At 53.7% G+C, this 19,417-nt stretch overlaps 1 protein-coding gene and 1 long non-coding RNA gene across 3 annotated transcripts in view; one reads left to right on the top strand and one right to left on the bottom strand.

Moving 5' to 3' along the window:
* LOC149860948 (NACHT, LRR and PYD domains-containing protein 3-like) overlaps positions 1 to 14,640 on the bottom strand; it is a 70,324-nt gene extending 55,684 nt beyond the window's left edge. The window contains exons 1-3 of one of the 2 annotated variants that reach the window (XM_090053613.1): positions 14,085 to 14,640; positions 12,372 to 12,556; positions 1,851 to 2,024 (exon numbers count right to left, since the gene is read on the bottom strand). In XM_090053613.1, coding sequence (XP_089909739.1) covers positions 1,851 to 1,974 — 124 coding nt within the window. In that variant the 5' untranslated portion in view covers positions 1,975 to 2,024; positions 12,372 to 12,556; positions 14,085 to 14,640. The remainder of the gene's footprint in view (positions 1 to 1,850; positions 2,025 to 12,371; positions 12,557 to 14,084) is intronic. The other variant, XM_090053614.1, reaches the window with a different exon arrangement.
* Positions 14,641 to 14,739: 99 nt separating this feature from the next.
* LOC149860947 (uncharacterized) lies at positions 14,740 to 19,183 on the top strand. Its single transcript, XR_016443164.1, has 3 exons — positions 14,740 to 15,353; positions 16,113 to 16,181; positions 16,464 to 19,183. It is a non-coding gene; the product is annotated as an uncharacterized LOC149860947 (long non-coding RNA).
* Positions 19,184 to 19,417: the final 234 nt, after the last annotated feature.

Raw genomic sequence — 19,417 nt, 5'->3', positions numbered from 1 at the left:
ATGTGGACAAGCTTGAGAGAGTCCAAAGAAGAGCCACCTGTATAATCAGAGGCTAACATGGCAAGCCTTATGAGGAAAGGCTGAGGGTCTGGGACTCTTCAGCCTGAAGAAGAGAAGGCTGAGAGGGGACTTGGTAGCAGCGTACTGCTACACTAGCGGAGGACATCAAGGGCTCAGTGAGCAACTGTTCACCAGGGCAGCCATGAGGAAAGCCAGGAGTAATGGCCACAAAGTCTTGGAAGATCATGTGAAGGAGTAAACACGGATGCGGCGAAAAGACCCGGAGAACGCCGCTTCCAGAGCCATTACCGTATTAGGATAGAAGTTCAGGATCAGAGCGAGGAGAGGAGATGGGAGCTTCCAGAGAAAAAGAGTGGGGGCTAAATGAGAAAAAGAGGGAGAAAGAGGATCCCCAGGGGATAAAAAGCTTATCTGAAGACTTCTCACAGCGCCGGGGAGAGTGGAGCTATGAGGAAGAGGAGCGGATCCCCGAGCAGACAAAGTGAGGGATGCGGCAGACTGCCGACCTGCAAAGCAAACAAAGAAAAGAAGAGAGTGAATTTTGACCCACTCTCTCAGACTTGGAGACGGCGTCTGATTGCCCATCAAGAGGATTTGAGGCTTCAGTCACACTCAGGATAAAAGGCAGACTCATATATCAACAAAATAAAGAGAGAGTATACACTGGAGTTTGAAGATAAAAGCCCACAATGGGGATAGAGAAAAAGAGACGAACAAGATAGAAAGAGACTTTGTTTACTAATACTAAGTTCAGTTCAGCCAAATTGATAGCTGTTGCATAAGAACATTATATAAGTAGAGTTACAAAGTTGATATTATTGATAGGGTTAAAGAAAAAAAAAAAGGGATACAAAAAAGACAGCTTCTGCCTGAAAATAAAGGAAAATTGTACAGAGCGATAAAAGATAAAAATAAAGACAAGTGTTAATCTGAATCAGTTTAATCAGTTGACAGCCACAGTGAACGCTTGTTTTCTCATGATCTTTACTTTGAAAACTATTTTCAAAGCAAAGATCACATGAAAACTATGGGCTGACTCATCTTCACAAGACTTTTGCACTATGGTGGTGACCATGTAGTAGCTAACACAAAATAAGGCCTAATAAATAGACACTTCTATCTCTTTATCTCTCTCTTTCTATAGCTATCTCTGTAACTTTCTGCATTTATCCATCCCTCTGTCTATCCTTCCATTCTTCTATCCATCCCTCTGTCCAGCCATTCTTCTCTCCTTCCATTTTTCCCTCTATCCATCCATCCCTCTGGCCTGCCTGCCTGCCTGCCATCTTTTTATGCCTCCATCCTTCAGTGTAATTCTTAATGAAGGCTTGTTGCACGCAAGGCAAGGTCACACCACCTGCTCAGGAACAAAAAAAACACACAGACACTGAACACAAGCAGAAATGCTTGAGAGTTGTGGCAATCTGCCTCCCACATAGGCCTCTGCAGGCATAGGCTTTGCCGGCCGCCTCGCCCACATGCGTACATCCTTCAGCTTCAAGTCTCTCCTGCACCCTGGTGCCGGTGCTGGCCCCAGCAGTCTGGCCACTTCTACACCTTAAACCAGCTCTACAAAGGGAGAGGGGCCCCAACCCATGGGGCGCAGAGCTGCTTGGCCTCCCACCCTCCCTGTTCTCCTTCCCCTTCAGGCTGCTCTGAGCCTCTGCCCACATGGGACCCACAAGGGGCTCTCCCATGCACCAAACTCCCATCAGCTTGTGGCCAACCCTTTGCCCCCCCTCACTATTCATGGGACCCAGGATCACCCACCCACCCCCACCCAGCAGCTTCTGTACGGGGAAATGGGAGTGATCTGGATCAAAATTCACCTGCAGAGCTGTATAACTTCAAGTCTGATCCTGTGTTACCCTGTGCACTGTAGGTAACCCACGGACATCCACTCACTGCAGGTGTCGTGCTGCATCTCCGTTCCTTTGGTCCATCCTTGGGCATTCATCTTTTCTCTTTAATCATTACGAGAGTGAAAAATTTAGGGCAAGGCACTAGGAAAGGAATGGATACATTGCAGTCCATTAGAGGGAGGGAGGGAGAGAGCTCACATTTTTCCTTCAGAGAACTTTGAACATAGGCCGTTATGCAAAGTCCTGTTTTAAATATCTTCCCCTTGTAGCAGAGCCAATGTACACAAAGAGCAGCACTATGCAGGGTACTGATTAGGACTCAGCAGCAGCAAGAATGGAAACAGAAGGCAGGCTTGCTTCATGCATAAAAAAGATAAGGGTAGAGATGAAGTAAACTGTTGCTTTATGTAAGCTTGTGCCTCTGTGATTCATTTAGTCTATAAGGTATACCTCTGCCCTGCCTTCTGCCTGACTCCAGACTCACACTGTTCACTACCTCTCTCTGCATATAAAATAAATTATTTATTTAGGCTGCAGGCACAACAATAGACCCTGTGGTTCTCCAGCTTCCTGCATATACTACTTAATGTCTCTTTCTCCATCCCCCGGATGTCCGTTTCTCCATCCCCTGGCAGGATATCCAAACTAGGGGCCTGCTTTAAGCACGCCTGGAAGATACAACTGGCTATACAGCAAGCACGTTACTTGAGCTTGGCATTCACTCATAAAGTGTGAACCTTTGCAGTTCTGTCTTGAGGCAATGATGCCCTCTAGAGTCCAGTTTCTCAAAAATAAGGAAATAGTTAAAAGGAAAAAACAAGTAGTAAATGTTTCCCAATCTTATTACAGAAACACATGCAAGGTCTTCACACCAGACAACAAAGCCAACATATTTAACTATTTCTTTGCCGCCATTTTCCTAAGCAGGGACCGGAACGGTCAGCCCCCCCGCTGGGCTCCCCTCAGGCCCCAGGGGAGGCGCACCTAGGCCAAGGGTTAGTGAGGATCTAGTCAGGGATCTTCTGGAGGGACTGGATGTATTCAAGTCAGCTGGTCTGTACGATCTCCACCCTTGAGTACTGAGGGAATTGGTTGAGGTCATTGCAGGACCCCTGGCACGGCTTTACGAGCACTCGTGGTGCTCTGGTGTGGTGCCAGAGGACTGGAAGAGGGCCAGTGTGGCTCCCATCTTCAAAAAGGCGAAGAAGGAGGACCTGGGAAACTATAGGCCAGTTAGTCTTACCTCGATCCTGGGCAAGCTTTTTGAGAGAATTATTATGGCACATGTCCGTGAGGGGCCAGCAGGGGACTGCATGCTTAGGGGCAACCAACACAGGTTCATCAGTGGCAGGTCCTGTCAGACCAACCTGGTGGCCTTCTACGACCAGATCACCAAATCCTTAGACGCAGGGGTAGCAGTGGACATAGTCTTCCTGGACTTTCAGAAGGCCTTCGACACTGGCTCTCACCCTGTTCTCATTAAGAAACTGGGGGACTGTGGTGTTGACACCCACACAGCCAGATGCGTCACCAACTGGCTGGAGGGCCGCACCCAGAGAGTGGTGGTGGATGGGTCATTTTCGACCTGGAGAGATGCGGGCAGTGGGGTCCCCCAGGACTCAGTCCTCGGGCCTGCACTGTTCAACATCTTCATCAGTGACTTGGACGAGGGGGTAAATAGCACCCTGTTCAAATTTGCTGATGACACTAAGATGTGGGAGGATGTGGGCATGTTAGAAGGGAGGAATAGGCTGCTATCAGACCTAGACAGGTCACAGGGGTGGGCAGATGAGAACAGGATGGGATTCAACACTGACAAGCGTAGGGTACTGCACCTAGGGAGAAAGAACCAGCAGCATGCCTACAGGCTGGGGAACTCCCTTCTCATCAGCATAGAGGCAGAAAAGGACCTTGGAGTCATCATTGATGCCAACATGAACATGGGCCGGCAGTGTGGGGAGGCAGTCAGGAAGGCCAACCACACCTTGTCATGCATCCACAGATGCATCTCGAGCAGGTCCAGGGAGGTGATCCTCCCCCTCTATGCAGCACTGGTCAGGCTGCAGCTGGAGTACTGCATCCAGTTCTGGGTGCTGCACTTCAGGAGGGATGTGGACGACATAGAGAGGGTCCAGAGGAGGCCACTCGCATGATCAGGGGGCAGCAGGGCAGGCCCTACGAGGAGAGGCGACGGGACCTGAACCTGTTCAGTCTCCAGAAGAGAAGGCTGAGGGGGGATCTAGTGGCCTGTTACAAACTAGTCAGGGGGGACCAGCAGGGAACGGGAGAGTCCCTGTTCCCCCGAGCACTGCCAGGTGCAACCAGGAATAACAGTCACAAGCTGGCAGAGGGTAGATTTAGGCTAGATATCAGCTTTCCTTGCATGGAGCATGTTCTTGTCCTGCATGTGGCCAGGCCCTGGCAAGATCACAGCTCCTTCCTGTACCCAATACCCCATCATTCCCTCCCCCACAGTGCACCTTTCACCTCCCTCCTCCAAACCCCTCCTGCCCTGCCATGTCCACAGCCCCTGCTGCTTCTCAGGGCCTCTGAGCTCCCTTCCCCAACCCTGCCCCATCGCAGCCCCCACTCCTGACCCCCAACCTTTCACCCTCCTCCTCTTCCTCTGCCCGTCCCCCACAACCCCACCCTGCCAGAGCAGTATGGTGAGTGCTGTGCGTGTGTCAGTGCAGTGTGGTGAGCTCAGGCAGGTGCTCAGTGACATGAATGGGGAGCACTGTGAGGGAAGGGACTCCAGAGCGATGGCAGGGGCAGCAGCCGGGCTTGCACCTGGGCTGGCAGGTAACACCTGGGAAGAACCTGCCACTGTCCCCTATGGGTCCTGGCTGGAGAGGGTATGAAACAGCTTTGAGCTTCCTTTTCTGCCCCCTCAGCAACTGCAGGGAAGAGGTGATGGTAGGGAAGAGGACGTGCTGCTGAGGATGGGGAGAAAAAGGAGGGGGTGCTAAGAGCCAAGGACAGGAGTGTTCCCAGATTTGGGAACTTCAAACAAGTTCCTGCTGTTACACCATCCTGCATTGTGCTTGCCAGGGAGTGGCTGGGGCAGCGGGGCGCTGGGCTGCATCCTCCCCTGCAGTGCCTGTCACTGCCTCTGTCCCCACTTCACAAAGTCCTGGATCCTCACATGTCTGGTCCCGGTAAGGGAGGGGCGTGTGCATGTGTGTGTCTGCCAAGGTGTACCCTGGTCCTAGTGGGGGAGAGGATGGTGTGTGGGCCAGGGCGCACTGCAGATCCTAGGGCAGGGGTGGGCAATGCTTTGGGCTGGAGGGCTCCTGAGAGAGTTTTGGTGAGCTGTTGTGATCGGGGGGACGGGGCAGGGCGTTTACCCTTCCCGGTGCATCAAGACAGGGTTCCCAGGGAGGCAATTAATTGATCCTGCCTGGCTTGCCCTGTGCCCACAAAGACCCCTGCAGTTATGGTGCACTCAGATGGCAGAAGAGATGAGGCCACAGGTAGGTGTGGAGTGGTGTCCAGGCATGGCTGGGGCCTGCGAGGGAGGCCAGAATCATGGGGTCATTACAGCATGGGCCCATGGCAGGGATACTGTAGGGACTGTGCCTCTGCCCCTGCCCTGGGGCCACCCCAGCCCTGACCCCAGATTTTCACTGCCCTGTGATACCAGCCCTGCCTGCCTGTCCCACTCCCTGATGCTGCTCACTGCCTGCCTGCGGTCCCATCCCAGCAACCCAAGTGAGTGCACCCTGCCCACAGGGATCCAAGGCTGATCTCGGAGATCCTGGCTGCCCACCTGCTCCATTCAGTGTCCCTGGTAGTGTGTGCAGGGATGATGGGCCGGGAATCTGATTTCAGCCACCCCACCACCCGAGCCCTACTGTTCATCAGGGTGCGGCAGGTCTGACTGCACACACCACAGCCCAGGCTGCCCCCTGCCCTGGGACAAGTGGGACTGAGGGACCTGTTGTGGCCTGGATAAAATCCCTTGGCACCTACAGGCTGTATTTTGACCACCCCTGTCCTGGGGCAGGGCCAGATGCAATGTGGTGGCTCAAACACAACCCTCATTTGGGCCATGCCCCGGAGCAAGAGCAGGACATTTTTCTTAATGTCCCCAAATTAGGTCAGAATCTAGTTCCCTTCCTTATGCCTGCCCCCTCTGCAGCTCTCAGTGCCCCCTCCCTTATCCTCCAACCTCAGCAGCACCTTCCTGCTTTGCCCTTCCCCTGCCCACCGCTGTTGTTCTCTGTGGCTGATTGTGAGGGAAGGGGAGCTCCAGAGACGCTTCTCCCATGCTCCAGCCAGGCTGAGTTGGGGGCAGCAGCGGACGGGTTCCTTCTCCCTGCCCACTTCGACTGGCTGCTCCCTGCCAGCCTGAGAGCAAGAGCCGCTGCCACCCCTGTGGAGCACATCTGGAGTGGGGCAGGAGCAGCTGCAAACCCATGCCCACAGCAGCTGAGGACAGCAGTGGGTAGGAGAAGGGGCAATGGGAGAGGAGAGGCCGTGCTGCTGTGGAGGAAGGGGAAGGGATGGGTGGGCAGAGGGTGGTGCAGACAAAGCCCTTGCCTGATCCGGGGACCGGAAAAAAGGTCCCTGCTGCTGTTGTGTGGGCCAGTCTGAATATCTGGGTTTGTGCGTTGTTGGGAACGGGGTGCAGCCCTGTGGGTGTGTGTGAGTGTTGCCCAGGAAAGGCTCACAGCAGTCGGGTACTTGTTGGTCATTTATGGTAGCAGTTGCTCAGGGCAAAGGCAGCTGGATTGGGAGGCCGGGTTCTGTGGTGCCAACGCAGGGCCGAGGTTTTCAGCACCCAGACGTGTGAGGTGTTGCAGGGCGCACAGGGACCGGACCTGAAGAAGCCTCTGACCAAGCCCTTTCCAGCATGTGTTCACTGCCCGCTGGGGTTCGTCCTGAATGGCTGGACGTGGGGCTGAGGAGTTCAGCTGCTTTGGAGGGTGTAGTCCAGCAAGGGATGCCCCTGTGGGCTGGAGGTCTCTGGTCTGAGACCCCCGATCCAACGTTTAGGCCAAGCTGCTCTGAGGCATTCTCTGTTGCTTGTGCTTCTGCTCCACGTCGTCCTGGGTCTCCCTTGTAACCTGGCAGCAAGGGGGAGGGAGCTGCCTGCAGCTGGGAATTCGCAGGGGCTGGTGCTCAAACACTAGCTGCCTATTCAAGCACGGGGAATGGTGAAGGGCTCCCTGTTGCCAGACTGGCTCAGCTGTTGGGCTGCCTGGGAGCCAGGCGTGCAGGCCTGTCCTGGCTGTCGGCTCACTGACCATCTTGCCAGGAGCTGTACCACAGCCTGCTATGTCCCAGCTGGAGAGCATCTGTGCTGTGCTGCAGCCTGGGGCTCTGGTCGTGTGGCTGCCCAGAGCGCTGTGCAGTTTCCAGTGCTGTAAATGTAGCAGACAATAAGCAGCCTGGGATACACGGGAGGATTTGGACTTCTGCTTCAGACAGCTCCCACTTCACTTTGGTGCCACACAGGGAAGTGGCCAGCCATAGAGTGGATATCAATGGCATTTCAGCAGAAGTGGCGACCTTTTTCCCTATGCAGTGCGGGGACACAGACCTCCCTGTGGCCCCCTGCATGTGCTCAGCACTGTTGTGACCGGGCAGTGCTGTGTGTCAAGCTGTGTGCTCCTGGGCAGGGATAAATCATAAGGACCCTGGTTGGGGCCAGTTGGGCCTGTGCAGTGCCATCCCATCCTGCCCTGGGGCTGTGGTCAGAGCCAAGATGTCTCTTTGTACTCCTCACTCACCATGTCTCCTTGTACTCACCATGTCTTCACCAGTCAGGGACACCAGCTCCCAGTCTCCCCTCTCTGGCTTCTCTTCCATTCCCTGCTGGGCCACGTCTTGTGGCACGTTGTTCTCCTTGTCTTCCTGCTAAAACCAGACAATGATCCTGTGTACATTGTCTAGGTCCATGAGGGTGTACCTGGAAATGTAGGGGAAGTCCTCCAGGGTCAGGATGGGCTCTTTCCAGCTTGCCAGGTTGCTGCTGGTCATGTCTGAGAGCTGCAGCTCTCATGAATCGAAATCTGCCACCAGGTATTCGCTTTGGACACTGTCCTCCACAGAGCTGCCAGGCAAGCAGAGACTCACCATGTCCTTGCTGCTCAGGGACCCCAAGTCCCAGTCTCCCCTCTCTGGCTGTTCCTTTCCCTGCCGACCCACGTCATGTAGCAAGTCATTCTCCTTGTCTTGCCACTTAAACCAGACAATGACCTATGCACATTGTCCAGGTTTGTGGGGGTGTCCATAGGAACATAGGGGAAGTCCTCCAGGCTCAGGTTGGGCTCTTGCCAGGGTGCTGATGATGATGTCTGATAGATGCAGCTCTCATGAAGCTCTCATGAATCCTAAGCTGCCTCTGGGTATTTGCTTCGGACACTGTCCTCCACAGCGCTGCCAGGCAAGCAGAGAGGGAGGGTGCTAGGCAGCTGAGGGGATGAGGCACCCCAATGCCCTCCAAAGGCACCAGGCGGGAGTTCAGGAGAGGTGCGTGTGCGGAGAGCGAGGAGCAGGGACTGGCAGTGCCAGGAGACTGGGCCTTGGTATGTGAACCCTGGGTGTGTCCCAGGTTGTCACCAGGGACAGTGACTGATGCTCCACATGGACTGGCAGCCCAACTGGAGAGACCGCGGTGGTAGGGAAGGGGTGATCCATGTCTCATGGCTGTGTCAGGCCCTGGGTGGTCTGGGTAGGGCTGCTGGATGCATTTCCTGGAGCAGGTCATGCTGTGCAAAGGTCCCTCCTACTTTTGCTGCCCCTCATTTCAGTCCAGGGAGACAGACACCCCCTCCTCCTACTCCCCCAAGCCCTGTCCCTTGGCTGCCACCTGTCCTCTTGCTGCCAGAAGTAGGAGGTCAGGGCCCGCTACAGGCAGCTCCAGCACACGCTGCTCTCCATGTCATAGTATCATAGTAGCTAGAGTCGGAAGGGACCTAGGTAGATCATCTAGTCCGACCCCCTGCCTTGGCAGGAAAGAGCACCGGGGTCAGATGACCCCGGCAAGGTGCTCATCTAACTTCCTTTTAAAAATCCCCAGGCTAGGAGCCTGCACCACTTCCCCTGGCAGCTGGTTCCAGGCCCTAGCCGCCCTGACTGTGAAGTAGCGCCTCCTAATATCTAATCTAAACTTACCCTCCGCCAGCTTGTGACCGTTATTCCTGGTCACTCCTGGCAGCGCACGGGGGAACAGGGACTCCCCCAATACCTGCTGATCCCCCCTGACCAGTTTGTAGCAGGCCACAAGGTCCCCCCTTAACCTTCTCTTGTGGAGGCTAAACAGGTTCAGGTCCCGTAGCCTCTCCTCATAAGGCTTGCCCTGCTGACCCTTGATCATACGAGTGGGCCTCCTCTGAACTCTTTCCATATCGTCCACGTCCCTCTTGAAGTGTGGCGCCCAGAACTGGACGCAGTATTCCAGCTGCGGCCTGACCAGTGCCGCATAGAGGGGGAGGATCACCTCCCTGGACCTGCTCGAGATGCATCTGTGGATGCATGACAGGGTACGGTTGGCCTTCTTGACTGCCTCCCCACACTGCCGGCCCATGTTCATCGTGGAGTCAATGACGACTCCAAGATCCTTTTCCGTCTCCGTGCTGGCAAGAGGGGAGTTCCCCAACCTGTAAGTGTGGTGCCGGTTCTTCCTCCCCATGTGCAACACCTTGCACTTATCAGTGTTAAACCCCATCCTATTCTCATCCGCCCACCATTGCAACCTGTCAAGGTCAGCTTGTAGCCTATTGCACCCTTCTAGTGCACCCACATCCCCCCACATCTTAGTGTCATCAGCAAACTTGAACAGGGTGCTTTCTACCCCCTCATCCAAGTCACTGATGAAGATGTTGAACAGTGCGGGCCCGAGGACCGAGCCCTGCGGAACCCCACTGCCCACTTCCTTCCAGGTCGAGAAGAACCCATCCACTACCACCCTCTGGGTGCGGCCCTCCAACCAGTTGGCGACCCATTTGACCGTGTGGGCATCGACACCACAGTCTCCCAGCTTTTTGATGAGGACAGGGTGAGAGACAGTGTCGAAAGCCTTCCGGAAGTCCAGAAAGACTACATCCACAGCAACCCCTGCGTCTAATGATTTGGTGACCTGATCGTAAAAGGCCACCAGGTTGGTCTGACAAGACCTGCCACTGATGAACCCATGTTGGTTGCCCCTGAGCATGCATTCCCCCGCAAGGCCCTCCTGGATGTGTGCCAGGATAATTTTTTCAAAGAGCTTACCCGGGATTGAGGTAAGACTAACTGGCCTGTAATTTCCCGGGTCCTCTTTTTTTCCCTTTTTGAAGATAGGGACCACATTGGCCCTCTTCCAGTCCTCCGGCACCTCGCCAGAGCACCACGAGTGGTCATAGAGCCGCGCCAGGGGTCCCGCAATGACCTCGGCCAGTTCCTGTAGAACCCTAGGGTGAAGATCGTCCGGACCAGCGGACTTGAACACGTCCAGCCTCTCCAGAAGTACCCTAACTAACTCCTCGCTAACCCCTGGCCCAGGCGTGTTTCTCCCGGGGCCCGAGGGGGGCCCAGCAGGGAGGTAGCTGAACTGGTCCCTACTTAGGAAGACAGAGGCAAAGAAATCGTTAAATATGTTAGCTTTATCATCTGGCGTGATGACTAAGTTGCCCATCGTGTCCTGCAGGGGCCCCACATTACCCGGGACCCTCTTTTTACCCCCTATGTATTTGAAGAAGGACTTCTTATTGTCCTTAATCCGGGAAGCTAGTCCTATCTCCATCTCTGCCTTGGCCCTCCTGACTGCCCCCCTACATCCTTGGGCGACTGTAACATAGTCCTTCTTGGTGATGACCCCATCTCTCCATTGGGTATATGCCTCCCGTTTAGCAAGGAGACATTCCCGGATGCTCTTAGTGAGCCATGGGGGTTTATGTGCCCTCCTGCTCCCTTTGACCCTTGTTGGGATTACCTCCCTTTGGGCATGGAGGATCGTCTCCTTAAGGAGCAACCACTCACCTTCGACATCTGATTCCCTTCCCCTCTGGGTCCTCAGCGCTTCCCCAACGATCCTCCTTAGCTTGTTGAAGTCAGCCCTCCTAAAGTCTAGGGCTGTTGCCTTGCTGCAGCCCTTTGCCACCTTACGCTGGATGGTGGATTCCAGCAAGCGATGATCACTGTCTCCCAGGTGGCCCATCACCCGCAGCCCCCTCACCAGGTCATCACCTGTGGCCAGCACCAGGTCCAACAAGGCGTCTCCCCTGGTGGGACTGTGCACCTCCTGGGTTAGATGGAGGTCCTGCACTCTGGCTAAGAACCGATGTGAGCGATCAGACTTGATGTCCCGGGATCTCTTGCGCCCACAGCCAGAGACTTGCTGGGCACAGCTGCAGCCAGAGCCAATGGGGTCCAACCACTGCAGAGGGGCAGCTGGGGGCATCAGTCTCCCTGGTGACCTCATGCCAGGACTTTGTGATGTAAGTGGCACAGCCAGTCATTGTTGCACATTATGACATCGGAGATCCCTGAGCCAACCCCCAGCCTCCCCTCTGGCCTATCTTCATTCCCATACCTCATTGGCTGAGCTGGAAGAACGTCTGGGTACTGGATACCCAATGGGCTGGATTATCAATGGCTCAATGTCTAGTTTGGAGAAGAAAGCGAGAGGGACCTGAGGGGTCTGTCCTCGTCCTGCATTGATAATATTTTCATGAATGCTTTGGATGGAGGAGAAGGATTTGTATGTGCAGTCTGATGACCTTTTAAATGTTCTGTTCAGTACATGTGTGACAGAAATGCAAGTTGTTTAGTCAGTGTATCAAAGAGGACCTGGTGACCTATGGAGTGGTGCCCTTGGCCAGGGGCCTCCCTGTGTGAGCTGGGCAAGGACCTCTCCAGAAGTATCCAGGACTAATTGTTGGTAACCCATTGGTGAAGAGGTGCTTTGTACCAAATAAATCTGGTTTAACCTTTGCCACCAGCCCAAGGAAATGGACATTTGCTCTGCTCCCCTCTCAGCTGGCAGGATTGGTTCATCCATCCTCACATTCGGCCTCTTCTCCCCCTGCCTGCACCAGGGCAGGGTGTTTAGGACCAGTAAAGGCTGTTACCGGATGTGGGGACGGGCTCTGTAAGTGCCCAGGGCACAGGGCCATGTGCAGAGCAGGGTGGCTCAGAGCAGGCACTTGGGTCTGTGACAACCTGTTCCAACTGTTGCTGTTTAATGCAGTTTCTACTGTTGTGCTGAAGGGGCTGCCTTCAGGAATGGGGTTTGTGCATTACGTGACTGGACCGGCCCAGTGGACGTGAGGGTAGGGGGGATTCTGGCCAGGGCTGAGTAGAGGAGGCTGAGCTGATTCCCCTGCTGCTAGGGCTGCTGCCTCCCCCATGGAACACAGGGTTGGGTGCAACCCCCTGCACTGTTGGGCCCAGTCCCTTCCTGCCCAGGCTGTCGCTTCCCCCAGGACCACCCCCAGCAGGCACTTCCCAGCTTTGCAGAACCCAAGAACTCCATACCCCCCATTCATCACTCTGTGGTACCTGCCGTTATTGGGTTAGATGTTTCCTCTGGCATCTCTTCACCATCAACAGCCATGAACAGGTCACTTCTCCATGCATGTATCTAACTCAGCATTGACCTTGGCTCTGCTCTCTTCCTCCTTTGGCCCTGTTCTGTGGCTGTGGATCCCATCCGTTAAGGCTGTGTCTGCGGCAGGCTAATAGACCTTGAGGAAGAAAGGGTGAAGAGTGCTCTGGGCTGTGTCACAGGGAGTTTTACTGTGAGTGTAAGCAAATATACAAGCCCCAGGTAAGGATAAGCTGTGCAGAATAAAGTTTTAACAGGAATTGATCATTTTTTTAATGTGTGGAATTGTTCCCCCAACCTGGTCTATACCGACAAAGAAAAGGGTTTATCAAGCACTAAAATGCACTTCACTTCCTTGCCAAGAGTCTTAACCCAAAGCACCACAGGAGATGCCCAACTGCCCAAGAGGAAAACGTAGCGACGACATGGACACTCATCACCCGTCAGTCATGCTGCCATGACACATTTCAGGGCTGGCGGTGAACCATTCAAGCAGCCCATGTTTGCAAGGGTGTTTTACAGTCAGTCACAGCACTGAGCTGGTGGACGTCCCTAGCACGGCGCCAGGATCCGGAGTTGCCAATGCACTAGACCAGGTTTTACCACCAGTAGCCTCTGCTGCAGGGGCCGAAAGACCGTTTTCTTCACTTGGGCTGGTTCAAGGCTGGGACATGAATTGGGAGCTGAAGAAGTAGGGAAGCTAGTTTTCCTTTTCCAGCCTATAGCTGGGCTGTAACAAGTCTCAAAATTTGGGACTCGCATCGAGTCATTTGGGAGTAAAGACTCTAGTCAAGTTGTTGATATGCAAAGCTCAAGTCAAGTTACTTATCTGACTCAAGTCAATTCAAGTCATTAATTCTGACACATCAACATGGTTTGATTAAATAGATTTTGGGTTTTTTTTAAATTAGACCTTCCCCTGCCAGCCTCACCCACCAGGATGCAGGCCCAGCTGCAGGTGTACTTGCCCTCCCCCCCTCCATTGTGGCCTGGGGAGGAGGTGGGGGAGGAAAATGAGATTTTTGGGTCCTAAAAACCTGGAAGGGGGTAAAAAATTTCAAACAACATTGGTAAAAATGTGTAATTTTAAAGAGAATTCGGTAAATAGTAATTTAAGCTCAAGTCATCCCGTCTTCTGGCATCGTAGAAATTTTTTTTCAGGGTGATGCCAAATATTTGGTTCAGTTCACTAACCACAGTTCATACTATTAATACGACAGCACTTAATACCAGTGTTTAATACAGGAGTTTGTTGGGATCGTTCTGCGAGTTTTGAAAGAAAGTTTCAAAAATGTTACTTTAAATGTAAAAATATCCAAAAATGTTACTGGTTTTTTTAAATCAATCTTCAGTGCTGGTGTGTGAGCTTCAGGACCTGCAAGTTGCCGCCTTCATGCAGCTTGATACAGAGATGAGCAAAAAGTTAATCGGCTGGTGAAGGAGAAATGCATTTCACCACATTATAGCAAACTACAAGGCCGGACAACTGAGATAAATGAGATACGTATTTATGAAATCAATATCCTCTACCTGGGACACAAATATGCCACAAAAACTTAAAAATGGTATTTACAGTAAAAGTTCTGTTATCCAGCATCTTACAAGCCGGCATGCTCCGCTAACGGGCATGCCGCCTTGTAAGGTAAAGTGAAACCGGAAGTACTCACCGCGACACTTCCGGTTTCTCCGAGCTCCCGTGTCTCGCAGGAAAGCGGCCTGTGCTGCGGGGTCCCCACGGCGCGGGGCACAGCAGGCTGTGCGGGACACTCCTCTCCGTCCCGCAGCGCCCCGCAGGAAGGGCGGCGATGCGGCGGCTATGCTGCGGAAGTGACGCGGGGACGCCCCAGATGCAGCATGAGAAGTAGAAGCTAGGGGCGCTCAATTAAGCGGCATATTGTGTTGTTTAGCATCCCCTATTCCCAGGGGATGCCGTAGAACAGAGCTTTTACTGAAGTTATAAGTTGATGTTTTAGTTGTTACTTGATGAAAATGCAGGACACGCATGTGTGGCTGCTTAAAACCAGGGCTGATCAATGCTGGAAGCCCCTCGCGACCCCTGGAAGCCAGGCCCTGCCCTGGATGCTGCACTCCCCCCGCCCCGACCCCCCGGGAGATTGCGGACTGGGCTGTGCGTGCGCATAGATTGGTCCCTGCGTGCACAAGCATTTCTGCATGTGCATGTATGTGTGCAGGTGTGTGTGTGTGTTCCATAATCTTTATGTGCATGTGTGTGTGGAGGGGAGCGCACACGTATTTGTGTGTATGTGTCCCTTGTGCATGTGGGAGAGCAGCATGGGGATGTGTGCGCCTGTGTGTCAGTGTGGCTGATACACCCGTGGCTCTGTGGGGGGAGACGTGTGCAGGACACGTTACCCCTTGTGCGGAGATGGCACTTTCGAGGGGCCCTGTCCACGGGCACGTGAAAGCTGGGTGGGAACTAGCTAGAAAGTTGTGACAATTTCAAGCACTAGTGTTGTGGCTGGTTGGCTTTTTTTCTCTGGATGGACACTTCTATAGTGTGAGAATTACACTGTGCAAGTGGCTTGTCTGAAGTGGTGTAATTCACCACTGAACTGTGTCATATGTTTAATGTGGCAGAGTTAGAGCATGTCCATCTGGGGAAGGCCAGCAATACCCTTGGGAGATACCCCGGGGACATGGCAGTGGCTGGCGCCACTTTGGGTGGACCTGAGGGGCTCTGAGGGCAGTGCCTGGGGGGACGTCTCTCTGTGAACAGGGCCAGGCCTGGTGAAACACTGACTGGTCAGGGCCACGTGAGCTGCTAAGGAGATGTGTGTCTGGCCCTGCACGCAGGGTGGGACGAAGATGTGACACTAGCATATAGGATCCACCCAGAGACCCTGGACAAGGCCTCAGTGCCGGGTCACAGGGGCCTTCGTGAGCAGGTTGCAGCATCTCATCCACGGGGAATAAAGGTGAGGGTGCGGACCCCCCAGCCGATGCCTCAACCCCCCCGGCTCGGTCTGGGGCGCTCGTGGTCCTGCCCCAGCTGCAGCAGTGGGGGAGCAGCATCCCTGGTGCCCTGGGGTCTGTGCACAGGTGGTGGAAGGAAAGATGTGGGTTTCTCTGTCCCTGGCACAGGGAGTCCCCGATCCGCCTCTCGAGCCATTTCCCTTCACTCCCCCTGTGACCCCTGGGGTAGGGCTGTCACTGCCCTTCCCACCCACCTGGGGGGGAACACCTCTGTTCAGGGTTGGGAAGAACCTTGTTCACTGCAGGTTGGGAAATCGCCCCAGCACTGGGGATTTCTAACCCCGGGAGGATGAGCGGGAGGCGCCATGCGAGGGGAAGGCAGCCCCCAGCCCCGGTTCCTTCCGGGGGCAGTTGTGGCTCTTGCCCCCCCACCTGCCCCCTCAGCCCTGGGGGTGGGGAATTGAACCCCCTGAGTCCATGGCAGGGGTGGGGGGAGCAGGGCCCCGTGCCCACCCACGCGGCGCCTATGAAGTGTTGTTTGAGGCCAACCTGCAATGGGGAAAGCATCAACCTTGACCTGGGCTCAAGCCCCTGCCCAAGGACTGCGCCCCTAGACCAGGGGGGAGGTCATGATAGACCTGGCCACAGAGGGGGAGAGAGTCGCCTCTCCGCAGTAATTGGGCAATTATGGGGTTAAAGTGTTTGTCCTTATTATTATGGGATGGAGCCTGAGACCAGCCCTCCCCGCTCTGTGGTTCCAGTTACTTTCATTTTCCCACTTGGGTGGAGTTCCTGTATCAAACAGCCTGAAGTTTGGGGCCTACAGAAAAGTAAGTCTCAGATTTCTTTGTTAAGGAAGGAACTGCTCGGGGAACTGCAGGGTGGACGGGGCTTGGGCTCTGCTAAGGAGCAGAGAAGGGATTTGGGGGCTGGAGGGAACAGTCCAAGTACCTCTTCCACCCCGTCCTCGCTGGCCTAGACAGGGCCTGGAGAGCCAGCAAGCAGGGCAGGGCTGGAGTAGCCGTACAGGTCCTAGGCACATCCCTAGCCTTGGAGAGGGCATGGACCCCGAACATGTGATCAGTCACAAGTGCTAGTTTCCCTTCACACAGGGCACATCTACAGGAGATGCTGCGTCACCTTAGCAACAAGCTACCGCACTGTAGCTCATCAATATGGCAACAGCATTGCTGGACATGAACCGTGATGCTGACAACACTGCACAGTAGCAACTAAGAACAACCAGGTGGCATTGGGACTACACAGCGACGACAGCGCTGTCAGCTGCTTGTGTAGATATGGCTGCTGACTAACAGTCCTTACAATTAGTGTTTGCTAACATTAACATGCAATTTCCCCTGTCCTGTGTAGCAGCATTACGAATTTCTGTCTTCAGGCCTTTAGAAGTCTTTACAATGCCATGGGGTGGGGACGTCTAGCCACTTTTGGCAAAGGAGACCACTGGGAACAGGTCTGAGAGGAGGTCGTTTTGTAGTCTGCATACCGGGGCAGATGGAGGGACGGGAGGACACAGAGAAACAGGAAAGTCATGTTACTGCCCTTGCATTATTTTCCTGAGTTGGTGTCTGTCATGACCACGTGAATGATGCTGCCCAAATAATTTCACCGCCTAGAAATACCGGGGTGCTGGGAAGGGCTCCCCTAGTCTGCGCTTGGCCTCAGGACAACGGGTCAGCACTTCTGAACAGCTCCCATGATGGCATCTTCCTTCTCTCTGGTTTCTTTCCCTCATGGGTTCCAGGAGCTGCTGGCCCTGCTGGTTGCTTTTTGAAATATGGTGGGGTATTCAACTGTACAGGCCAATCACTGAAGCCAGGCTGAGAAAGCTGGGCCTGGAAGGTGTTGCGGTTTGGTCTGGCTGGAATTGCTGTGAAGGCCCCACAGGAACCCTGGCAAAGAAGATGCGTCTGTGCACACCAGAGCAGCATAGTTTGGTGTTCACAAGTGGTAGCCAACTTCAGTGGTGGTGCGAGGAAGGTGCAATGGCATGGTTGCACCTCCCACCCCCCTTCCACTGTATAGCTAATGTGCTGGTGGCTCTGTACCTGCATGCCGGGGTCCCCAGAGCAGGTAAGAACTCCCCCTCCCCTCTTGGCATACACTCTCTTCCAGCACTCGGTGGCAGCTCCTATTCCCCTCTGTCTCCTGAAGATCTTTCCCAAGATGCAAACCCTACTAATTATCTCTCTCGGCCAGGAAAGGGGCTCTGTGCAGTGGAGAACTTGTGGCAGTGTAGGGGTTCTGGCAGCCAGGTCCAGCTCACCCTCCAAGCAGAGCTGCAGCAGTGCAGCTTGTGCCCTGTTCTGGCAGCTTGGAGAACTAGGTGTGTTTGGGTGCCCTCAGCTGGGACAAGAAGGGGCTTGATTGTCCTTGTGCTGCACACTATACTATCACCCATGTACACCTCCCTGGCCTCTTGAAGGAGACTTCCACGAGTGAGCGTATTGTAGGAGACAGCAGTACTGCCTTGTGAAGTAGGAGCATCTACGTGCTAGGAGTTCTCCTTCCTAAAGCTGTTGAGAGTAGGCACAAGCTATGACCTGCTGCCTATCCAGGGAGTGTTGGAGGGGCTGGAGTGCACAGAGGGATGTACCTCTATGTGGATAGATAGATACATAACAGAATCTCTCCTTGCAAATGGCTGAGTCACCGCATTCCTGTAATAATAATATCACATTTGTCATCCAAGTCAATTTTTTGCTCCCCTCGTTTCTGCATGTCTACAAAGGGAAAGGTACTTTTGATGAATATCTTGGTGGGAAACCATTTGCTGATTACTTGCCTTTGGACACTTCACTGGGGGAGACCTCCTATAGAGAGACAGGCCAGAATCATCCCATTGCTCTTTAGTCCTTCAGATGTTGTGAGGAATTGTAGACTTGGAAGCCATTCTTGTAAACATCTTGATAGACATGGAGGATAAGGGCTAGTTCATGCCCTAGGTATCTTGTGGTGCACCTGGAAGAAATCCTATTTATACTCAAGTCCCTGGGAACATTTCCATATGAGCCTGTGCCCCAGCATCAAGGAACCAAATATCAGACCAGGACCTAGCAGAGATGTCAGATCTTCAAACCTCACCTGTCAAGTCCTTTTTTCTCTACCACCTTCCTGCTAACCACTTGTAGTATAAGTCCTTCTCTTAATTGATCCTTAAAAGTCCACCAGTTGACATGTTGAAGGAGGTTACTAATAAACACCCTTCTTTCCTTCAGAATTGCTCTGAAATTAGTCCCTCATTTCTTTCTTACTGAATTGGGGTAAAACTTGTCTTCAGTGTCTTGTATTGGAGCAACTTCTAGCTTGTTCCTTGGTTTGGTGAGTGAGCCTCTTGCAGCTGTCCTTGGTGGTCTCTGTTCTGACTGTCATGGTCTAGTTGCTGCCAGTCAGGTCTCTGGAACCTCCTGCAACTTCCTTGCCCCTATCTCAGCTTCACAGGGACTGTCTCCTTTCTCCTCTCTTTCACTGGGGTACCATCCCCTCCAACCCTTGTCCCACCCCAACTCTGGGAATACTCTTTTTATGCTCAAGGGGGTATCTCCCCATGCTGGGAACATATTATTATTAACCCAGGTAGCCATATGCCAATTGCCTGCAAACCCACTTATCAAGACCACATTCTCCAATCTTTTCCTGTGTCCCACTTGGCCTTCTTGGGGTTCAGCTGTCTACTCTTGGTTGGGCTCCCCGAGATGAGCCATGTGGTCCATCCCATGCCCTCCCCTCCCCTGTGCCCTGTTCTGGCTGGGCAATGCCTGCCCCAGCCCCTCCCTCCCACACCGCAGGGGCCTCAATCTGACCCCCATTCTCCTTCCTTCCCCTATGCCTCTTCCCCTGCAAGAGACATACCAGCCAGATGCTGCTTTCCAAGCTGCCAGTCTGTACACTTGTAAAAAACCTTTTTGTTACCCTTCCCATCCTTTGCTAGCTGCAACTCCAATTGCAGTTCGGCCTTCCTGATTCCATCCCTACATGCCTGAGCAGTATCCTTGTACTGCTCCCTAGTCATCTGTCCAAGCTTCCACTTCTTGTAAGCTTTTTTATA

The sequence above is a fragment of the Crocodylus siamensis genome, chromosome 6 (assembly GCF_052110815.1).
Source record: "Crocodylus siamensis isolate JL-2025a chromosome 6, ASM5211081v1, whole genome shotgun sequence".
In the NCBI taxonomy this organism is placed as follows: Eukaryota; Metazoa; Chordata; order Crocodylia; family Crocodylidae; genus Crocodylus; species Crocodylus siamensis.
This window is presented reverse-complemented; position numbering and strand designations above follow the sequence as displayed.